The sequence below is a fragment of the Sciurus carolinensis genome, chromosome 5 (assembly GCF_902686445.1).
Source record: "Sciurus carolinensis chromosome 5, mSciCar1.2, whole genome shotgun sequence".
Classification (NCBI taxonomy): domain Eukaryota; kingdom Metazoa; phylum Chordata; class Mammalia; order Rodentia; family Sciuridae; genus Sciurus; species Sciurus carolinensis.
Window position 1 is genome coordinate 122814544 of NC_062217.1, and position 18407 is coordinate 122832950.

General features: G+C 57.0%; 1 protein-coding gene across 1 annotated transcript in view; it reads left to right on the plus strand.

The window, feature by feature from the left end:
• The window catches only part of Cdh23 (cadherin related 23), a 390176-nt gene that overhangs the window by 103679 nt on the left and 268090 nt on the right, over window positions 1-18407 (plus strand). The window contains 3 exon segments of the mRNA XM_047551945.1: window positions 4091-4233; window positions 5176-5223; window positions 5351-5443. Coding sequence (XP_047407901.1) covers window positions 4091-4233; window positions 5176-5223; window positions 5351-5443 — 284 coding nt within the window.

The following is an 18407-nucleotide window of genomic DNA, read 5'->3' on the forward strand; positions in this document are numbered from 1 at the left end:
GTGTTGATCTGCCAGCTTGTCTTTATCCATCATCTTCCAAGAGCCATTCACCCAGGGCTGCCACCAGGGGCATTGGCTCCCTGGCCCCTCTGCCCTGTCCCAGTACAGGAGGAGCAGTCTCCGATGGCCAAACACCTCAGGCAAAGAACCACAGGGGCTGGCATTGGTCAGGCCGGTGGGTGTGGTAGCTGAGGGGTAGTTGGCAGGGGACCAAGGGTATCTACTGGGTGACTGTCCAGCTGCCGTCGCACCGTCATCAGGGGCCCTGGGCCCTGGTGAGTCTCTGGATCTTTTTCTTACCACTGAGAAGAACTCCAGGCCTCAGTGGAAAGCCATTTGGTTATTCCTCAGTAAGTAAATGTAGAGTTACCATATGACCCAGAAATTCTACTCCTAGACATATACGCAAAAGAATTGAAAGCAGGTGTTCACCCAGAAACTCGAACACAAATGTTCATAGTAACATTGTTGACACTGGCCAACCAAATGTCCATCTGTTGATGAATCAGAAACAAATGTCTCAGAGCCATACAGTAGAATATTACTGGGTCATAAAAAAGTAATAAGGATATTGATACATACCACAACGTGAATAATCCTTGAAAATATGAGGCTACAATAAAATAAGCCAGACAGGAAAGGCCACGTATCTTATGATTCCATTTATATGAAATGAACTGAATAGGCAAATCCACAGAGACAGAAAGTGGATTCGTGGTGATCAGGGGCTGGGGGTCGGGGTGACCGCTTAATGGGTGTGGGGTTTCCTTTAGGGCTGATGAAAACATCGTGGAACTAGACAGTGGTCATGGTGACACAAGATGGTGGATCATGCTACAGGCAACTGAACCGTACACTTTCCTTAAAGTGGTAAATTTCGTGAGACTGTATCTTGCCAATTCTTTTTTTTCTCAAAAGTGCTCCAGGTGTTCTGCAGCCCTGAGGTGCAAGGCACACCGTTTCTCAGGTGAGAAACAAACCCCACGCGTGGCGCACACACCCAGGTGTCACGGAGCCGGGGACGCTCCTCCCGTAACCGGGGGCACCGGGCTGGGGGCGAGCCCTGCTTTGGCCGAGCGCCCGCGGGAGCAGCATGGTGGAGCTTGCTGGGAGCCTCCTCGCTGGAGGAGCCGGCCCTGCTCGGCCGAGCTGCAGAGCAGTGCTGGGCGGGGGAGCGCGCAGCTGGAGGAGGGGGGGTGCATCTTGTCTTAAATATAATATTAAATCGGCACCTTTAATTAGTACACTTAGAAAAGGTCACTAGCAATTACCTGGGACACAAAGAAGGCGTGAGGAGGCAAGCGCCCGTGAGGAAGCAGAGAAAGACCATTTTGAGCAGCACATAATTGAGGGGAAAATGGATAAAAGTCCTTGAAATTACAGGGTGGGTGACAGCTGCTGATGGCCCCATCCCCGTTCTGCCCAGGGCCCCCCTTCTTGGGAGGACCTGAGAGTCGGACTCAGCCATTTGGGATATCAGGCCTAGTCAGGAGACCTTGGCTGGAGGGCCAGCTTGGCCTTCCCAGAATCCCCTGGGCCAGTGGGCAGCTTGGCCTCTTGTCCCACCTGGGCGGGGCCTGAGGGGGGTTGGCAGGTAGGCTCTGGGGCCTGGGGGGCCGCAGGCTGCCCTGGGTCCCTGTACTGTGGACAAGCAGGTGTTTCTGGGCCTCAGTTCGCTGGGTGGGATCAGCCAAGGCTTTGGGTGTTTCTTAAACTTTGGAAGAGAAGAGAAACGTGTGATCCTAGAAGTCAGGGGCAAGCTGGAAATTCTACAGTAGCGTTGGGTTACATAAAAATAAATGTTGAAATTCATAAAACTGAACGGCGCCTTCTGCTGCTGATGTATTCTTGGTCGCGGGGCAATGCAGACACCTTGGGAAGACATGCTCGGTTTACCTGTGACTTTGACGTCCTTGCTCCTTCCCACCTCGAAAGAGAGGAGCCTTGAACTGGGAGTCTGGGACAGCAGGCGCCAGGGCTGGCTTGCGCCCCATCTAACTCTGGGCAACTTGGTAAATGCCTTCGCCTTTTCCTTCTCTAAACAGCAAGGCTGGGCCTGAGGTCGTTCTGCTCCTCGATTTCGCCCCTCCCACTCCTCGCCTCCTCCCATCCCCTCAGAGGCTGCTGCATCCCACTCTGCTGTTCTGCTGCTTGGCTTTGGTGAGGTTTCTTTGTCTCCTGGAGCCTCAACTTCCTAATCTATAAAATGGGCGGGATAATGGCTACTGAAGGGTGGCTAGGAAGGTTTAATAGTGGACCCATGCGAGGGACCAAGGGTCCACCTGTCCTAGGCAGCAGCCTAACGAAGGCCCAGGACCTTTCCTTTCCAAGTTTTGAACTTCCAACTGGATGAGGTCTGCTAGGATCATGTCCCCAGAAGCCCTGAATCTGGAGTAGAGAGGTGCAAGGGGTGGATAATGCCAGGCTCGGCCGCCTCCTCTGCAGTGGCTCTCTGTGGGGCTCTGGTAAATGACACGATCACTCTCGTTAAGTAGACAGTGCTAGTAAGGACGGACTTGGATAGCACCATCACGGAAATGGCTTAGCTCCGTGCCTGGACTCCAGGTAGGGCTCAAAAAATCCGCCATCACCGTCACCCGAGAACCGTCGTCCCGTTGGAATTCACTTGTGAAAGCCCCTTAGCCGTCTTTTCTAGATAAAATGCCTAAAATTTAGACTCCTCCCTCCCTCCCTTCTCCCTCCCTTCCTTCCCTGGCTTGATCTTCAGAGCTATTTGGTAAATTTGAGAGTCTGTGTTTGGGGGAAAAAGGGAGCTGGTCTCATTTTACGGGGAAAACCGACAGGCTGAAGGTTCTGACCCAGCTGCCCCTGCAGGAATCGGACCAAGACGCTGCCCCTTCTCTTCATAGGATGACACGCTGTACGCTCATGCCATTTGGTGCACAGTTCCTGGGGACTTAGGAACCGCCTGAAGCCAAGGTGACCAGCTGTCCTGGTTAGCCTGCAGCTTCCTGGTTTGGAAACACATGCAGGCAAATGCCTCTGTCCTGGGCACACGGAGCCTCTGTGCAGAAGCCACCGGCGACCTGTGAGCTCAGGAGAGGTCCTGTGCGAGGGCTTCTCAGGCAGGGTACCCACGGGTATCCTGATGCCCAGGTGGCCTCCGGCCAGGGCTTTGCTTCCTGGTGAGGGGTGACACCTACCTACCTTTTAATCCCCTCCTTAAAGACAGGAAGCAGACGAGTTCTGGACTGGAGTGAGTCTTGAGGCTGAGCCGAATCTTCCTAATCTCTGTATGGCAGGGTGTACCCCACGGCCAGTGCCTCGTCACTCTTGAATGGAGGCCAGAAGATTTTGCAAAATGTTCTGAATCAGCAAGATGTGCTTCCATTTGCAAAAGATAGAAATCCAACTCAACTGACGTGGGCCAAAAATAACAGGCGGGAAGGGGGCGTGGCTCCCAGTTCTTACAGCTGGGAAGTCCAGAGGAGGGGACGCTCTCAGGCACACCTGGCTGCACACCCTCCGACCCTCAGGAGCACCAGTGGCTCTGTGTGCCCCTCCTGGGCCTCGTTCTCAGGCAGGCTCTCCTGTGGGGTGACAGATGGCTGCCGGCAGGGCCAGTTCGGCGGCCCCGTGGAACGAGAGCTCCTCTTTTCCTTAGTTGCAGCAAAAGTCCCAGGGTTGGCTTTGATTGGCTAGTTGGGGTCACATGCTCACTTCTGAACCAGCCATTGTGACCAGGGGGATGGGATGCTCTGGGCTGAATTCTGGGCCCATCTGGGAACACAGGAAGTGTCGGGAGCCCTGTCCCTACTCATCCCAGCCACGGAGAGAGGAAGGCTTCCAAGTTAAAGTTAGAAAAGGGGACAGGGAGAAGTCACGGTCGTCCATTACAGCCCAGAGCATGGTGGCCGCATGTTAGAGTGACAAGTGACGAGTGGCCCAGGATGGAAGTGGGGAGTCTGGGCCAGAGCCCAGAGGTGCACAGGAGTCTTCTGACAATCCCGGTCTCCTGGAGGTTTGTGAGGAGGCTGGTCCCTGCTGGGAGCTCAGCTACCTGAGCAGGTGTAAGGAAGGACACTGACCTCCTCTGTCTGTCTTTTGCTCTCTTACTTGGCTACTCCAGGTTCCTCTGTGACCCAGTTGCTGGCCAGAGACATGGACAACGACCCTCTGGTGTTTGGCGTGTCTGGGGAGGAGGCCTCCCGCTTCTTTGCCGTGGAGCCGGACACTGGTGTGGTGTGGCTCCGGCAGCCACTGGACAGAGAGGTAGGACTCGCCGGGATCCCTGTCCTATTCCTTTCCTGGGGGATAGGAGCAAATGCTGGCAGAGGGTGGCTCAGCACACTTTAGGGGCCTTCCTCCGAGACCTGCTTCTGACTCTGCAGTGGCATCTTCCTGACTGGCATCCTCCTCAAGGCAGTGCTGGCCCGACTGGGGCTGGGAGCGGGTGGTTGGCATCTTCAAGCAAGGGGCACATGGGACAGACACAAGGGGCGGTGACTGCGGGTGTGCAGTGGGACCCCACGGGGACTATGGGTCAGCTCCCACTCCCAGCAAATGTTCCCCAAAGGACCTCCCCTCCCCTCCCCTCCCCTCCCCTCCCATCCCCTCCTTTCCTTCCTCCCTCCCTCCCTCCTTCCTTCCTTCTTTACTTCCTTCCTTCTGATTGAACCCAGGGACCACTTAACCACTGAGCACATCCCCAGCCCTTTTTTATGTTTTATTTGGAGACAGGGTCTTGCCGAGTTGCTTAGGGCCTTGCTAAGTTGCTGAGGCTGGCCTTGAACTTAAGATCCTCCTGAGCCACTGGGACTGCAGGCATGTGACACCCCCACCCAGCTCCAAAGGGCATTTTCTAGAGAGGCAGAGACTGATGACTCCAGAGTCCTTAATCAATTAAGATAAGGGTGTTGAATCAACCCGTCCTGTGTCTTCTCCTTGCATTTGAGGGAGTGGTCCCAGAAGCAGCCAGTGACTTGCTCAAAATCACACAGCAACTTCGAGGCAAAGCCAATCTTAGGGCCCAAGAGCCTTCCTTAATTCTTTTGATTGTTCTTTTAAGGCGGGATCCATATTCCACACCTGCTTCCCCACCCAAGGGTGATGTGGCTTTTGGGGAACACCTGGAGCAGCCTGGGCCCCTCCAGCCCCCTCGGGGTGGCCTCAGCACCCCTGGCCTCTCTGACCACCTTCTTCCCTTTCTTTCAGACCAAGTCTGAGTTCACGGTGGAGTTCTCTGTCAGCGACCACCAGGGGGTGAGTGTCCCTTGAGGACCCTGAGGACTGGGGAAGCATGTCCTGGGCTTGGCGGGGTCCCGGGGCCGCACGGGTGGACAGAGGCCAGAGGCAGGTGGCAGCCCTGACCCCTGCCCTTCTTTGCCAGGTGATCACACGGAAAGTGAACATCCAGGTCGGGGACGTGAATGACAACGCACCCACCTTTCACAACCAGCCCTACAGTGTGCGCATCCCTGAGGTAGGGACCCCGGGGCACCCCAGCAGGGTCCCAGGGGCCTGCTGTCCCCAGGCCCCCGGACGGCATAGGTGGGGGCTCAGAGGGGAAAGGGCAGCTCCAGCTCTGCCCCAGCCCCCGCTCCCCAGCCTGGGGTCAGTCACTCTGGGCAGGTCCGTGAGCAGGGCCAGTGGGCAGCAGGAGCCTCAGGCCTGAGAGAGCTCTGGCTCCCTGGCGGCGCCCCAGCTCCACTGGAGTCAAAGTGGGTGAGGGTCCAGAGCAGCAGCGTTGTCCCTCTGCCCTCCGTTCCTAGCCTGGTGGCAGCCTTGGGTGGAGTGGGTGGGGGCCTTGCCCCACACGGTCACGCTTTGGCTGGGGTCAGGTCCCTGCAGGCCTCGGGGAACACAGGACCCCAGGAAGTGGGGACCCCACTGTGTGCTCTCACCTGCGGCCCCTCCAGCCCCGGTCTGTGGACCCTGAGTGTTTGCATGAGTGCGTGCTTGTAAAATCAAGCCATTGCTGGTAATTGAGAAGTACAAATTATTGCATTACAAACGGTTCGTTAATAAGCTGGCTGCTGGCTCCGGATGGACCAGGGTTCTCCTAGCTTGTTGTCCCTCACCACCACGGTGGCCGAGGCAGTCAACAGGCTGGCGGTTAGTGGTGGAAAGCCCCTGGAGGCCTGGGGCCCTGCCTCAGGTCTGCGCTCAGGGCTGGGGTGGGCAGTAGCTGTAAAGTGTCGGATGAAGATGGAACCTTCTGGAAAAGCAGGTGGGTGCCGCAGCATTTGAGCTTTTACCTTGTGTGTGGTCAGTCATTGGATCAGGGAACGGAAAGAGTTTTGAGAGAATATCCCTTCGCTGGGCTTGCCCAAGGTCACAGGGCTGTGACTTGGAACTTCCTGACTCCCAGGGCAGGTTCAGGCCCCTCAAGGAGGAAGAGGTCTTGTCTCATGTTCTCCATTGCTGCCCTCATTGCTCAGCTGGGAGTCGTGGGTCCTGCTCTCGTGTTGGCAGAGGACCGGGGACAAAGGCACAGAGGGAATGGTTGAGGGCCTCGCCCCTCCCCGCCTGGGGCTGGACACAGGGAGGGGGCGCCTGCTGTCCAGAGTTCTGGGGCACCGTGATGTGGCCAGCGTGCCCGGGGACTGCAGCTTGGCTCCGGGCAGGCTCTCATTTGGAAGTCTCCCTAATTTAATTAAGGGGCTCTACGTGCCAGCCTGCACTCCGGGCCTGGGCTCAGAATCCAAGGGCACGGCTCGGAGTTAATGAGGCTTGGGCCCATTGCTCAGCTGCCATCCTGGCAGCATGGCCGCCCTCTGCCTTCCCTCAAGGGGGGCAGCAGGCAGCAGCCATGGCAAGGGGACAAGGGGTCATCTCCCCTCTTCCCAACCCTCAGGCTGGGGACCAGGCTTGCCCGGTCTCTTCCTTCAGAGATGGGAAGGCAGCCCCCGGTCCTGTCGGAACCCCCTGGGATTCTCCAGGGGCTTCTGCCTGCAAGGAGACAGCCCCTTCTATTGTTCATTTATTTAACAAATATTTATTGAGTGCGGTGGGCTTGGCTCTGTGCCTGTCCTCACTCCACAGCGGCCGGGAGGCTGCAAGGATGTGGAATGACTGAAGTCAGACTGGAGATGGGAGACCCAGGACGCTGGTTTTTTTGGACATGTCACTTAACCTCTCTGGGCCATAGTCATCCTGATCTAATCAATCTAAGGACAGGTGGGATAGGGTAGCCTGCCTCCTGCCCATCTGATGAGGAGAGGGGGGACTGGAGGGCCAGCTACAAAGGACACACAGTCCTTGGAAGGAGGCCCACGCGGTTTACTTGCTCGGATGAAAACACCCAGGTCACTTCAGTGGCCTGATACTCAATGCCCTGCTTGGGCTGCTCCGTGTGGCCAGTGGAAATGTGTGTGAGCTGGACAGAGGCCGGGCCACTTCTGATACAGCGTTCTTGGCACAGCCCAGCTCTGGCCCAGAGTGGTCACCTGAGCTGGCATCTGCTGCCTGGCTGAGGCCCCAGCTGAGGGACCAGCACAGGGCCTGTTGGCTGGTGGTCTGGAGAAGTGAATTCAGCGGCAGAGGCCACTGGATGTGAGCAGGGTAAGACTGTAGACCAGAGCAACCGGGGAGGGGCTCTGTCTGCAGTTGGTCATGAGTGCCAGGGGCTGCCCGAGTGATCACAGCAATCTCAGCAGGCTTCCTGGAGGAGGAGGCTGCCAGCAGACTCTGGCTGCAGTAGCAGTAGCTGCTCCTGCGTTGTACCACGGGAAGAGGGAGGATGGAGTCAAAACACATGGGTTCTCGTCCCAGCTGTGCCAACAACTGGCTGGGTCCGACTTTTGACCTGTCCCTGCCCTCTGCTTATTTGAGTCTCTACAGCCATCGAACTCGGGAGTTGGACCAGGCCTCCTGCAGGGCTGACGTCCTGTGGCCTGAGGAGGGAACCCAGCAGGAGAAGCTGTCATTTCAGCCACTGCACCTTGTCCCTTACCTTCTGACCCCCACATTCTAGCCGTGGGCCCTGATAATTGGGTCTGTGTGCCTAGAAGTCAGGGACTAGGCCCCAGAAGCAAGTTGCAGGGTACCTGTAAGGCAGGTCTGCATAAGGAAGCACTTTCTAAAAATGGGACCCCTCCCCACAGTGCACATAGTCTACCCCCTGCCTGATCAGGATGTGCTGTGCTCTGTACCCCTGGACCTATGCCAGCAGAAGCAGGAGGGCCACTTGCCTCAGAAGCCATCCAGCACTGCATGCTGGGAAAGCGATGAAACAGAGCATCCCAGAAATCCCAGCAGAACATCCCAGGGACTGGCTGGGAGGCATCTTCCGGGCCTGCAGTTCTGCACCCGAAGGCCGGGGAGGCAGCCTAGGAATCCGCATTTCAAACCAACTCCTCTGGGAACTGAGCACAGCCGGTATGCGCAGCCCTGTAAGATGACTACAGGCGGTTTTCCGCGAGGTGCCACCGGCCACGGCTCCGGATGAGAACTTTCAGCCTGTCGCAGCTGTCTGGAGACTGGCCCACGGGACCCCCAGTCCCCCAGGCCGGGAAGCGCAGGGGTGCGCGGCGGAGGCAGTTCAAGGCCAGGCGCGGCCCCGCCCCAGCGCGCCCCGCCCTGCGCCGGGAGGTGCGCAGGTGTGTGTTTGGGTTTGTTTGTTCTCGGTTCCTGTCCCGCCCACCCTTCTCCCCTCGCTAAGCGGTTCTCCATGTAATTATCCATTTTATCAGGGTGAAAGGCCCTGCAATTCACTTGTCGAAGCCCTAACGAGGCAGCGTGGATGCTTTCAAGTCCGTAAAGAAAAGGGAAATCCTGCTAGAATTGGCAACTTAATTCACCACGCCAGCCTCGCAGGCCTCATTAAGTCCCCGTGTATTCATTTCAGGGTAATGGCTGTCATGCTGACTGCTGTTTGATTTGCTGTAATAGACTTTTATGGCGTGCCAATTTGCTCAAACGTGTTTGCCTGTGTCTGTGCCCAGCGGTGCTGCTCTGCTACCTCCGTGAGGGCGCACGCCCGCCTCGCTGACCTTCAGCGCGGCTCCTCGGCCCCCCAGTGCGCCCCAGGGAGGTGATCCTGACACGGCGTGTTCGGGCAGGAGGGTGGGTGTGAGGTCAGAAGGCAGACCGTGCCAGGCGACTTCAGGGTCAGAGAATCAAGGGGGTCCAGCGGAGGCTCAGGGACACCGTGTCCTTGAAGTTCTGACTAGTCCAGCCTCCTCGCTGGGCACGGAGGTGTTTATCCAGCGCCTCTCCCTGTCCCTCCTAAGGCATCTTCTGGCGTTTCCTTAGGGATCGCTGTATACACTGTGCTTTTCTAACCAGTACTGAGGTCCAGCCCAGCTACCTGTCCATCAGAGCCCAGGTCAGATCTGTACCCTGATCCACATTTTATTTTTTTGGTACCAGGAATTGAACCCAGAGGCACTCAACCACTGAACCACGTCCCCAACTCTTTTTTTATATATTTTTTTAGAGAGAGGGTCTGGTCTCACAGAGTTGGAGGCTGGCTTTGAACTCGAGATCCTCCTGCCTCAGCCTCTAGGATTACAGGTGTGCTCCACTGTGCCCAACTATTTTTGCTTTTTTTTTTTTTTTTAACTGAACACAAGAAACGTTTGTTGAACAGCTGTGGAGCAGGGCCCAGTGATCCTGAGCCAATCTGTACATGCAGAATAGTGCAGAGGACTCAACATTGTCCAGCTGCGTTACTGTAGGCAGGTGACTCACCCTTTCTGGATGCCAGTTTTCTTACCTGTATGGTGAGTGACAGTACCTGTCGTGTGATTGTTGTGAGAGCTCTAAGAATGTAGGTAGAGGAAGTCCTTGACCCAGCGTGGGGCTCAGAATATATTCAGTGAAGTGCTGCTGCTGAGGACCGAGGTCTTTGTCCTCCGAGAAGGTAACTTTACACAGAAAAATGAGTAAGTGGGTGTCTAACGACACCTAAATATATTAAATGTCATGGTAGCTTGGAGTGTGTACAATGTGATGATCTGCACTAGGGGTTCTCTGGGTGGGTCCTTATGGAAGGCGTGGGAGTTTGCTAGAGGGTGGGGGGCTGTGATGTCTCTGAATAGCATCCTCTTTTGGGGATCCTTTGGTTTCTTTTCATCTACTAGAATTTCCCTGCTGAGGAGGGACGGTGGCTGGTATCCCTGGCAGCTCCCCTCTGTTACCTCATGGAAACAAAGCCAGACCCAAAGTGGGCCCTTGGGTCTCTGCCCAGCTCTCTGTGACACTCAGGTCCTGCCCAGATCCTTGTCGACTGTGGCTTCAGGTGACCAGTTGCGAGTGAGGATCAGGCTGCTTGCAAGGAAGGGCGTGAGCTGGCCGGAGATGGTGGGAGCCTGAGAGATGGAAGGTCCTTGCCTGAGCCTCAGAGCTGGCAGGGGGCAGGATCCGACCCCAGGCCCTGTGGCCCTGGGTCCACGAGGCTGCACCATCTTTCCACGTCACTTGACGAGGACAGGTGAACGTTTCTCATTCCCTGGACCTCCATACTAGGGACAGGAAAGGCGGCAGCAGGGTATTCCTGGAGATCATTTGTCAATGACAATGATACTAGTAGGTGATTGTTAACAGACTAGGAAGTTTCCTGTATGCCCAGGTGTCTCCTGCGGGCCCTCCCCACACCCCCATTCTGCTCTGCAGGTGTGCGACCACAGAGGGAAGTTAATGCTTGCCCTAAGTTAGTCCAGGGACAGAGCCAGAGTTAGGAGGCCGGCCTCACTGCGGGCTGTTGGCAAGCAGCTTCTTTCCACCTGTAGATGGAGATAATTGTAGCTGCCCGGAGATGCTGTGAGGATCCGAGTGATTGAGACTGAGCTTGGGAAGTGCTTAGCACAGGGCCCGGGTAGGTCCAAGCCCTGCAAAAAGGTCATGGTCATCATTGTGGCTTGTCCATCTCTCCGTACCAGAGTGAGCAAGGACTAGGCTTGGTCCTGCGGGTCAGCACTAGCCAGGGCCTGGCCTGTGCACGGTGCTCAGTGTCACTTAAGTGAATCGGCTTCACCCGTGGACAGAGCCCTCTGCCCCCTCTGCCCGCTGGGTGACTTGAGGATCAGAGCACTTCCGCAGAGGGCTGCGTGCAGGCAGTGTGTCTTCTCGAGGCAGGTGGTTCCCTTGTCAAGCTCAGCTGGGGAGAGCGAGGAGCAGCGGGCCTGGCCCTGAGCCAGAGAGTTTGCAGGCCTGCCTCACACCCTGCGTCCCCTGGGACCTCTGAGCACGGCCTTGCTCTGCACTGGTGCCCTCTGATGCTTCCAGTTCCTGGGTTTCAGCCACGCCATCCTTCGTGCGTGGCATGTGGAGAGCCCTGGAGGGGTGGCCAGACAAGGCCCAGTACCTGTGGAGGCGGACGTCGCCAAAGAGGGCGACTGAGTAGCACCTGGTGGGGTGGCAGCGGTGCCCCCAGCTGCCCTTCTTAGGGGGAGCCCGTCAGAGCTGGCTGATTTATAAACTGCAGCCTCAGGTTGCTGCGGGAGGTGGGGGAGGGGCTCCCGCTGACTTGACCCCGGTGTCAGCTCCACTCATGAGAGTGTCCTCTCCCCCACATCAGGAGAGGCAGCCCCTTGACAGGCCATATCAATTTACACCTAGGGCCACAGTGCCTGCAGTCCCCTCTGCATCTCTAACCACCGGTCTATCGATCTGGGAGAGGGAGACCAATAAATCATCCCGGGCTCTGGGCTCCTGCTGGCCAGACCAGCGCGGCTTGCTCCGGCCAGACGGCAGCCTGGCCGATGTCTCTATGCCCCTGCATGAGCACCGGAGGCCATCGTGCCTCCTCTGGTCTCCTCCCTGTCAGCACCATGACCAGTACCTGGGCCCCTCCTCTCTCACGGCAGCTGCGGGCTTGCAGGGACGGCGTGACCGCACGCGCAGGCGGGTGGTGGGCTGCTTGGGTTTGCACGGAGCCAAGGGGCCGTGGTGTGTGCGCTCATTTCAATCACCCCATCTGCCTCGGAGCATTTTCTTGATCTTTCCTTCCTCCTCACGACAGCTCTGTGGACTCAGGGGGTGGGGATTGTTCTTTGCATTTTGTAGATGAGAGAAACTGAGGCCAGGGCTAGTTCAGGGCTTCTCCCAGACCCCAGAGTCGAAACAGCCTCTCCACCAGCTCCTGCCCCCAGGGGGTCCTTTCCACTTCTTGTTTCTTTTTGTTTTTTTGTTTTTTGTTTTCTTTTTTGCTTTCTTTCTTTGTTACTGGGGATTGAACCCAGGGGTGCTTACCCACTGAGCCACACCCCAGCCCTTTTTATCTTTTATTTAGAGACAGGGTCTCACTGAGTTGCTTAGGGCCTTGCTGAGTTGCTAAGGCTGACTTTGAACTGGCGATCCTCCAGCCTCAGCCTCCCGAGCTGCTGGGATGACAGGCGTGCACCACCGTGCCCAGCGATCCCCTCATGTTTTGCCTGTGTCTTCGTGTGGCTTGCCACTGGTCACAGGACGAGGCCCTGCTCCAGCCAGGATGTGGGAAGGGCACCGGGCCCCCTGGGCCTCATTCCACAGCTTCCCCACCACGGGCTAAGGACTGTCCCCTCGCCGCCTGCCCAGGCTGAGGGGTCCAGCGGGGAAGCTTCACTCAGAGCCCGCTGCCAGCCCTCTGCACTGAGCCACCCTGCTGGTGTCACCGTGTGGCTTGGAGCCCAGACACGCTCCTAGCAACACCCGTGTGTGGCCTGCAGCGTTGTGTCCCCCCGAGGCCAGCTCCTTCTCAGCCACCACGGGCACACAGCACTCTGAGAACTAGCTGGGTGGCCAACTGCTGGACAACCTGCTGGCCACAGGGAGACTCAACATGCGCCATCTCCTCCTGGGCCACAGGTCCCGCAGAACTGGGGCGGGAGGCTCAGCCTGGCACGCCGTTCCAGGATCCTTTCTCCCTCCTCCAGCCAGTGGGGTGAAGCCAAGGACCCCCACCCCTCATGATCCCGGTACCCCCTCCTCTCCTGCGCCTGTGGGGCACGGCCAGGGCTGTGGGCACCTCCACCAGCCTCAGCGGTGGGACAGAGGGAGCCCAGGTGTCTCACCGTTACTGTTTTGCTTTAGTGGTGATGAAGTTTTGGTGACACGCGCTTCCTCAGAGTTCCAGCTTGGGCGTCTGTGAGGTCCGCACAGGTCTCCTGCAGTGTCCGCGGGACGCTCCATCCGCCATGACTGGGAAGCAGGGGACTGGGTGGGGCCCAGCTCATGGGCATCCCTTCTGTGCCCTCGCCTACTACATAAAGAACCCGGAGATGGACGACCCTGCCTGCCATGTGCTGCAGGAGCCACACCTGGAGTCCTCCCAGGGTCTTGGAGGTCTCTCTCCTTAATGATGGGGTGCAGTGGGGGAAGAGGGCAGGCTTAGGAAACGGAGGGTCTAGGGGGTCCCACCTGTACTAGAAGCAACTTTGGCCCCACTGTGTCCTGAGGACCAGTGTCTGTCTATGACGTGGGGCCTGGATCTCCACTGAAGTGCATGGATGGAGCCAGGCACCAGGTTCCAACTCCAAACCTGGAGGCCTGGGGGCCTCTCTGAGGCTCAGGGTCTTCATCTGTGAACTAGGGACTTATGGGGGTTTTTGTAAGAATTCAAGGAACACCTGTACAAAGCCCTTGGCACAAAGGTAGCACTTGGGAAGTGATGGCAGATCCACTCATTGTGGAAGTTCTCCAAGGACCTCAGGAGGGTTGGTAGGAAATTCAGGGTGCTCAATGGCAGGCTGCATTGCTGTGGACGGATTGGCTGATACCAGGGTGTCAGCGTCCGAGCAGCTGACAGTCCAGCGTGAGAAAGGAAACGTGTGGGAAATGTGAGATCAAGATATGAGAAGGGAAAAACCGAAACAGAGCCACGGAGAAATAACTAGTAAAAGACACCAAGGGACTTCAAGGAGACACACGTCCTGGAGGTGGCCAGCACATCCAGAGAGGGTGAAATATCGGACCAAGGTCACCCAGCAATCAGTGCTAGGTTACCGAGGACCAGCGGTAGCCAGGGAGGACTCAGGGAATCCGTTTCCAGGCCCCGAGGCGCACACTGTTTTCCCAGGGGAGCCTGAACGTCCAGGCGGGCAGGGTGGGGTGCTGCTCCTGGCTCCTGCAGGTCCTGTGCTGCAAGGTCGAGGGCTTGTTGCCCACAGGTTCTGGACGCAGGTGCCTGCGAGGGCCCGGCTCGGCCGCCGGCTCTGCACTCTGGTCCTTCTGTTCCCAGGGCTCGGGGTTTTGCTCAGCCCTTCCACTCACCCTAAGGGGTTCAGATGTGGGAACAGCTGGAGGACAGGAGGCCCCGCACAATGGGCTGTTTTGATGTGTTTGTGTGCTGTCTGACCCACCTTGTTTCCTAGCAGGAGGGGGAAACTGGAGAGCGCTTTTGGCGGATGGAATGATTATAATTTCTGTGATTCCTTAGCAGCCTTTAATTACTTTGCAACTTTGTGGAGCGGCTAGAAGCCGCGAGGGGCTGGGCTCGCTCTCTTTATAATAACCTTAAGTGGAAGCCGCCTGTCCGTCTATTAAAAAGCCCGCTCTTCTCTCTAGATGAGATAATGCCACCAAGAGATTTCACCCAGGGTGTAATCACTAGGTACAATGTAATCGTCCCCGCTCACTGTCTTCTCCTACGATCGGCCAGCCCACCTCCTCGGCGTGGGGACTGCCAGCCACAGAGAGCCGAATGCCCGGTCACGTCCTTGTCTAGGAGGGCACGGGCTCAGGCTGGTCCCCCCTTCCCCTCGAGTCCCTGCTGGAGGGAGATGGCATGGAGGCACCTTTCCCCAAACCCGTCCTTTCTCACGACTCTTCATCTGAGCCAGCCACGACCCCCTCCCCTCCGTGAACCCTACGCTTCAAAACTACATCCATTTGCATAGGCTTAGAGCTCCAGGGTGCCCGCCCTTCCTGCCCTCAGTCCCCACCACAATGGTCACCTTCCTGCTGCCCAGCCTTTGCTCATGCTGTGCCCTCCCCTGAGATGCCACCATCCAGGCCAGCTGCACCACCGTCCTTCCGCCATTTAGCCAGCCAAGCCTGACCCTTTCTCCCTCTGTATGACCCAGTGGGAGAGGCCAGGTGGTCTCCTTACACCCTCTCCAACCCAGCTTTTCAGCCTCCTGCAAGGCCAATGCCAGATGCAGGCCCTTGACCTTGAACCAGGACCATAAGCCAAAATAAACCTCTTTTCTTTATAACCTTCCCAGTCTCAGGTGTTTTGTTATAGTAACAAAAACAGACCACTACAGTGGGGATTGAGGGCAGGAAGGACACAGTGCCCTTGAGCGTAAAGGCTTACGCCAGTGGCATGGAGTAACCACGAGAGCGTCTTCTCCAGCAGTCCCCTCACAGGCTTCTGTGAGTCTTGTCTTCATTTTTCTTCCCTTTATGCCTTTGTTTTTTGAATGAGCCGATTAAGGATACATATGGAGCAGGGCACAATCGTGTGCTCAGCTCTGAGTCCTTGTTGAGTGCACACATCTGTGTGACCACGTCCAGATCAAAAACAGACCTTGGGGCTGGGGTTGTAGCTCAGTGGTAGACCACTTGTCTAGCATATGTGAGGCACTGGGTTCGATCCTCAGCACCACATAAAAATAAACAAAATAAAGGTATTGTGTCCACCTACAACTAAAAAAAAAAAAAAAAAAACCTTGCTGGAACCTGGCAGCCCCTCCCCCAAGGTAACCTTGACCCTGCCGTCTAACCCCACAGGTGCTCTTGCCCATGTCATTGTATTACCTATGCCCGGTCAGGCTCTGATTGTCACCTAAGCTCCTGGGAACAGGCCGCCAGCTTCCTCTCGGAGGCTGCTCCCCATGGTGGTTAGGAGCACTCTGTCAGAGCTGCAGAGAACAGAGTGTCAATCCCGGGCTCCCCACTCAACAGCTGTGGGTCACTGGGAGACTTACTACCTCTGAGCCAGCATGCCTGGTGCTGACAGTAGGGTTGCCACTGAGCAGGTGACATGGAACCAGAGCCCCACACAGCCTGCACTGGAGGGACTATTTCCTGTGGCCACTCCCTCTAGGCACTGTCTCCCTGGTCAAGGGTCATCTCTGTAGGTGGACATGGTGCTGTTGTAGGAAACTGGATGGGGAGAAGGGAATTGCAGAGAGCTAAATGGAGTGGAAGGAACGGGACGAAGAGGAAGGAAAGAGGAGAAAGGAAGAGGGGTGTCTTTCATTCATGCTGCCTCCTCTGATCCTCAGAGTGATCCTTCACATGGTAAGAAAGGTGGGCTTATTCTCATGGTGTAGCTGGAGAAATGGGCCCAGAGAGATTAAGTGACTTGTCCAAGGTCACACAGCTAGCTTCAGATCTCATTTTCTTTGTTCTGCCCCCAACGCAAGTCTGCACGCATTTGATCCTCAAGAGTATCCACTCAGGGTTTAGGGTTCACTGTAAGCCTGCTGCCTCCAGAGGATCTGGCCTTGAGCCTGGAGAAGGTGGAAGGAGGGGGTTAGTCAGGGGAGGGATTCTTCCTAAGTGACCTTCATTGTGCTCCAGCACCTTCAGCCTCCCACGAAGCTGCCATTTATATCAGCAGCCCAATCTCAGGCCTGCGTGAGAAAACACAAAAATCTTTAAAGGCTTCTTAGCAACTGGAACAGGGTCCCCCCGCCCCCCTTCCTTTCTTCTGGTCAGAGCTGGGGCAGGGCCAGGGCAATGGGAGAAGAATAATAAGTTCTTGCAAAGCATTGTCTTTCTCCTCACCTCCCCCAAACACCAGCTCCTCCAAACTCGGGGCCTACCAAACCTTAAAAAAAAAGAATTCCACCTAACACGGCCCCACAGACGGAGATGGAGGAAACGCAGCAGCAGCTACTGGGGCGGAAAGCCCTAAATGGTGTGGAAGTAATGCCTAAAGTGTGCTTGGCGATTAAGGCGCTTCCACGGAGCCGCGCCCGGGCGGCCCGGGTCTGCGCCAGCAGCCGCAGGGAAATAAATAAATAAGTGTGCAAGCCTCGGCGATGTGGGGAACCATCGCTGTGTGTGGAGGGGTCACTGGTGGGCACAGGAGGAGGGCAGCAAGCTCTCTGGTGCATCCTCCAGCATGCCAGCGCGCTGGGTCCCTGCCATGCCGGGGATGTTGCAGACACCTTTTTGGTGTTTGGGGCAGGCAGGTCTGACCCCAGCCACTCCTCAGCCCTGCTAGAAACTTCTTTCTCTTCCTCTCTGTCTTCAGTCACCTCCACCTTCTTTCTGGCACCCCAGGAGCATGCCACAGACCTTTAGGCCACTCCATTCTCTCTGGGACATTTGACTCCATTACTGTCCCCCTTTCCATGAGCTTCCACCTTCCCCTGGGGTGGCCCAGCCGGGTTTGATCTTTCCTTCCAAATGCAGAACAGATTCCTGTGTTTGGGGCCTTGGAGCATCTCAGGTGTGAGCATCACCTCTCTGCAGCACCCTCATCTGTGTCTGCGAGCCCTGTGACGGCAGGGGCACCTCCCTGTGGTCACTACCAGCTGGCCCCTCTGGCCTGGTGCCCCGTGGGAGCTCAGCAGGGATTTGGGGCACATGGCAGGTCTGCTCTCGGAGAGCCCCCACCCTGCAGCCTCAAGAGAGAAGTCCCATGTGCCTGTCCTTCGTGCTCTGTTGACGAAGCCCAACACTTAAGGCTTCTGAGTGGCATCTGAGTTCCCAGCCTGGTCCTGCCAGAGTTCAAAGGCAGCCAGGGGCGGGGACAGGGCAGTGACGATGCCTCCCTTGGAGCTCTCAGAGGAGGGGTGTCAGCTGATGGAACTGGATGTCCACGTCCTGATTCCTGCACACTGAGGCCATGTGACCTTGCACGGCAGAAGGGGCTCTGCTGCTCTGATCAGGGATTCTGGGATGGGATGTCATCCGGGATAAACCGCGTGGGATCAGCACTCACCAGGGTCCTTGCTGGGAGGGAGGGGAGGGGAAGCGTGGCAGTGGAAGCAGAGGTGGGCTGGCTTTAAAGTTAGGAGAGGGCAAGAGCCAAGGCACTGCAGGCAGCTTCTAGAAAAGGCTAGAAAGACGAGGGAATGGTCTCCCTGGAGCCTCAGGAGGGAGCACAGTGCAGCCGCATGCGCTTAGCCCGTTCGGAGCCATTTTGGATTCCTGACCTCCAGAACTGCAGGATAAGTCTGTGCTGTTCTGAGCCACCCAGCTGGTGGCAGTCTGTGAAAGCAGCCAGGACAACGCTGCAGGGCTTGAGTGCCAGCGACCCTCCTTGCAAGCCTGGCTTCTCGGCCGCAGTCCAGAGAGAGGGGAGGGCCCCCTGCTTGGTAGGCAGCACCCCAGCGACGGGGGTGCAGTGTGGCTTCCCCATCCTGGCCCTCCTCCTCATGCACTCACTCCCTCGCCAAGCCCTGCCTGGGGCCTGCTGGGTGCTGGGGACACAGAGGATGAGCCATGTCCCTGGCCCTCAGGAGACCCCAGCTGGGCCACTGGATTCCCATAGTGACTCTGTAAAGCAGCACTTGAGACCCAGTGCTTGAAGACCTATGGCTTGGCTCTCTGGGCAGAGCGGCTCA